Genomic DNA, 4,466 nt, shown 5'->3' with positions numbered 1-4,466 from the left:
ATCTTTTCTTTTTGTCTAAAAATTCTCCTTAAAATGTTTAAAGAAATACTAATTTTTTTACCGAAATCTTAATAATTTCTTCTGCATCGTCTTATTTTATTTCTCTATTTCTCTCTCTAGATTACTTTTTCTCTCTCTCTCTAACTCTTGAAAGGTAGAAGAATAAAAATGTGGAAAAAATGGGAGAAAGGGACTCTATTTATAAAAAACGAGAGCCGATGGATTTATGCCAAGTGGCAAATTTTGGTAAAGAGAGAGAGTAAAAAAAGATGCTTCGCACAAAAAATAGACGAGAAAGACCTCCTCCACCAAGTGCGACACATCGCCTGAGGCAGCAGTGGCCTCACTCTCCTGATGCCTGCATTGCAGGCCTAGCCTACGGGCGCTGGGCTACACTGTCGTGCGCAAGGCCTAAGCACGCTGGGGCACCACCCACAGGCCTACTGCGTGCAAGCCCTAGGCGTGCAGGCTTATCCGCGCAAGCCTGCTACGCAGGCAGCACGCGCACAATGTGCGGCACCTACCTGTCAGCACGCGACAAGACACGATGCAGGCCAATCCTCCGCACCGCGCGTGATGGGACATGTGCACTGTGCATACGTCCTGCACCTGTCATGCACGCATTATGCACAAGCACCCACGCAGGCAGCCCATTTCCACGGGATTTTTCTCGCAAGATTTTTCCCCCTGTTTTTCGTTTATCCTAAAAATCATTTATTTAAAAAATAATAATTAAATAATTAAATTAAAATAAAATTAAATAAAATCAAAATAAATAAAAATTAATATAATTTACGAATTACGATAATAGACTGTGTAATAAAATAAACGAGTTCAATGTGGCCTTAAAGCCCAAATAATTAGGATTTTTAAATACAAATTAAGCATGGTGGTACGGGGGGTGTTACATCCTTCCCCACCTTAGAATAATTTAGTCCCCAAATTTATCTCGAACAGGTCCGAAAACGTTTCCCTCATCTCACTTTCCAACTCCCATGTCGCCTCTTTTGGTGTATGATGCTGCCATTGTACCTTCACCATGGGAATCATCTTGTTGTACAAGATCTTGTTGGTCAATCCAAGAATCTCTACGGGAAATTCCTCATAAGTCATATCAGCTTGTACTTGCATCTCATTGTGAGGAATGATATGAGAATGGTCAAGGTGGTACCTTTTGAGCATTAAGACGTGGAAAATATCATGTAAATCTGTAAACTCTTGGGGTAGAGTAAGGCGGTACGCAATAGTTCCAATGCGTTTAACGATCCGAAAAGGTCTCAGAAACAGAGGGCTTAACTTCCCTCTTTTCCTGAATCGCATTTTTCCCTTGTAGGGGAAAACCTTGAGGAAGACCTGGTCTCTAACGACAAATTTTAAGGGTCGTCTACGATTATCAGTGTAACTCTTCTAATGACTTTTGGCAGTAGTCAAGTTCTTACGGATGATCGTAACCTTCTCAATAGTCTATTGGATGAAGTCCGGTCCCAAATGACGCTGGTTTCCAACTTCGCTCCAAGAAGTGGGAGAACGGCAAGGCCTACTGTACAAAGCTTCATACGGAACCATGCCGATGCTGGAACGATAACTGTTATTATAAGCAAATTCACATAGGGAAAGATACTCATACCAGTTATCGCCAAAGTCAAGAATGCAAGCACCCAACATATCTTCTAACGTCTAGATCGTGCGTTCTGACTGACCATCTGTTTGTGAATGATAGACGGTGTTAAAGTACAATCCAGACCCCAGATCATCCTGAAAGTTGTCCTAAAAGTGAGAGGTAAACCAAAGATCTCGATCGGACATGATAGATGAGGAAACCCCATGAAGTCAAATGTTCTCATTAACATAAATACGGGCCAATTTGTTGGTGGAGTCAGCAGTCCTAATGGGTAAGAAATGAGCGGTCTTGGTTAGTCTATCAATAATGACCCAAATGGCATCTCGACCAGAATAGGTCCTGGGCAGTCTAGTGACAAAATTCATAGTTACATTCTCCCACTTCGATTTTGGAATCAGAAGGCCTTATAATAAATCGTCGGGTCTCTGATGTTCTACCTTAATCCTCTAGCATGTAAGGCATCGAAAGATAGAGTCGACTATGTCTTTCTTTATTTTCAGCCACCAGTATTAACACTTTAAGTCTCGATACATCTTCGTATTTCTGGGGTGGATAGATATCTTAGAGGTATGGGTGGTTTTGAGAACATCCGCCCTTACAGCGACGAGAACCCAAATTCAGTTCTAAAATCTAAACAGTCTATCATTTGAAATCTTGAAATTAGGAAATTTGTCCGAAGAGAACTTACTTAGATTCCTGGTGAGTTCCTAATCCATGGACTGAGCCAAATCTTCATGAACAGATCTGGCAGGGCTCGAATCTGAGCGAGATAGGTACATTTACCATAGTAGTTGAGGCAGAGCGACTGCATAACATCAATTAATTTCTAACTTGAGGCCATGGTTTGGGCCAAAACTACAGACTTCTTTCGGCTTATTGCATCAGCGACTACATTTTCTATAGTGGAGCGATAGATGATCTTGCAGTCATAGTCCTTTAGGAGATCCATCCAGCATCTATGTCTCATATTTAACTCCCTCTGCGAGAAGATGTACTTCAAACTCTTGTCATAAGTGTAAATCTCGAAGGTTTGACCAAACAGGTAATGATGCCATATTTTCAGGGCAAAGATAATGGCAACCAATTTCAAGTCGTAAGTAGGGTAGTTTTGCACATGCAGTTTCAACTGTCGGGATCCATAAGTGACCACTCTACCATGCTGCATCAAAATGCACCCCAAGCAAATATGAGATGCATCATAGTTAACTTGAAACCTTCTAGTGTTGTTAAGGAGGATCAACACTGGAGTAGAGGTAAGACGACACTTCAATTCCATAAAGCTTCCACCGCATTCGTAATTCCAGACAAATGGCATGCCCTTTTGGGTGAGTTGGGTCAATGGAGTAGCAATTTTAGAAAATTCGTCCATGAATCGTTGATAGTAGCCTGCCAAACTAAAGAAACTACGTACCTCAGCCACATTGGTGGGTAAATTCAAGCTGATTACTATTTCAACCTTTGATGGATCCATAGAAACTCCTTTACTTGAAATTACATGACCGAGGAAGAAAACTCAATCCAACAAGAATGAGCATTATTTAAGTTTAGCATATAGTTGGTTCCGATGAAGGGTCTCCAACACTTCAAAAAAGTGTACTACATGTTCCTCTAGGCTCTTAGAGTACATTAAGATGTCATCAATAAATACGATGATGTACTGATCTAGTACATGCCAGAAAATTTTGTTCATGAGGTCCATGAAGGTTGTAAGGGCATTAGTTAAGCCAAACGGCATTACTCTAAACTCGTACAAATCGTACCTACACCAAAAAGCAATCTTCAGAATATCTTCCTCTTTGACTCTCAGCTGGTGATATCCTATTTTGATATTGATCTCAGAAAAGATCGTGACTCCTTACAATTGATCAAAGAAGTCGTCGACTCAAGGTAAGGGGTACTTGTTTTTAACCGTTACTCAGTTAAGTTCCTGATAGTTCATATTGAGTTTGAGAGAACCATCCTTCTTTTTCACAAATAATACTGGAGCGCTTCAAGGAGAATAACTAGCTAGAGTGGATAAACTTCCGGGTAATCAGTTTAGAAAACTAATTTTCTAACTCTACTAGCTCAGCACGACTCCTACGATAGGCAGGCTTCGAAATTGATTGGGCACTGGGTAGCAGTTCAATTAGAAATTCCACCTCTCGCGGGGGAGGTAGACCAGGAAGTTCAATGGGAAAGACTTGCAGAAAGTTATAAACAATTGATATGGAAGACAAAGCAAGATCAGCACTCATATTCCTGTTTATTCAATTGTTAGGAAAAATAATAACAATAGATTTTATTTCTTTTTTAGAGATTGCAAGGCTACAATTTTAATTTCACAATCAATTATTGCTCTATATTTTTCTAACTAGTCCGTTCCTACTATCACATCAAATCCTGAGAAATCTAATAATATCAAGTTCACAAATATTTCTATCCCTAAAGCCTTTTACTTGTAATACTTATATACACCGTGTGCTTCTAATAATCCCCTAGAGGGAGTCTCTACCATTAATATTTTTGCTAAAGGTTCTGGATTAATATCAAGTTTATAAGCAAATGCACAGGAAATAAAAGAATGATTAGCACCTATATCGATCAAAATCTTGGCAGAAGTACCATGAATAGAAAGCATACCCTAGATAAGAACGGGAGTGGAGAGAGCACCGAGTTCATCTAGATGGTACACATGACCCTATACTACAGGTCTAGCCACGTCCTTCGGTCGCTAAGGGTAGTCCTTTATAAGATGTTGGGTACTTCCACACCGATAATAGGCGTGATTGATACGCTGACAGGGTAGGTCACATGCTAGCGATCACAATGCTAATAGGGCTTGGTAGATTGGGCAGGCTGTCTA

At 40.3% G+C, this 4,466-nt stretch overlaps 1 protein-coding gene across 1 annotated transcript; it reads right to left on the bottom strand.

Annotated features, from left to right (window-relative positions):
- Positions 1-921: 921 nt before the first annotated feature.
- Positions 922-3,092, bottom strand: LOC148266821 (uncharacterized). The gene is made up of 5 exons (XM_088216062.1): positions 2,617-3,092; positions 1,849-1,969; positions 1,701-1,755; positions 1,507-1,585; positions 922-1,360 (listed from the first exon to the last, which is right to left on the bottom strand). Exons 1-5 carry the CDS (start codon positions 3,090-3,092, stop codon positions 922-924), a joined length of 1,170 nt encoding a protein of 389 aa, XP_088072188.1.
- Between the last annotated feature and the right edge of the window lie 1,374 nt (positions 3,093-4,466).

This window comes from Carica papaya, chromosome 3, assembly GCF_054855325.1.
Source record: "Carica papaya isolate Zhongbai chromosome 3, ASM5485532v1, whole genome shotgun sequence".
Lineage (NCBI taxonomy): Eukaryota > Viridiplantae > Streptophyta > Magnoliopsida > Brassicales > Caricaceae > Carica > Carica papaya.
The sequence above is the reverse complement of the archived record's forward strand: the minus strand, read 5'-3'. Positions and strand labels throughout refer to the sequence as shown.

Excerpts from the sequence above, each read along its gene's own strand:
- LOC148266821 (XM_088216062.1), bottom strand. The coding sequence starts at position 3,092 with ATGGATCCATCAAAGGTTGAAATAGTAATCAGCTTGAATTTACCCACC. Across the intron at positions 1,970-2,616 it reads ACTTATGACAAGAGTTTGAA|ACTGCCCAGGACCTATTCTG; the intron begins GTACATCTTCTC and ends TTTTGTCACTAG. Across the intron at positions 1,586-1,700 it reads CTATCATTCACAAACAGATG|TTATCGTTCCAGCATCGGCA; the intron begins GTCAGTCAGAAC and ends TTATAATAACAG.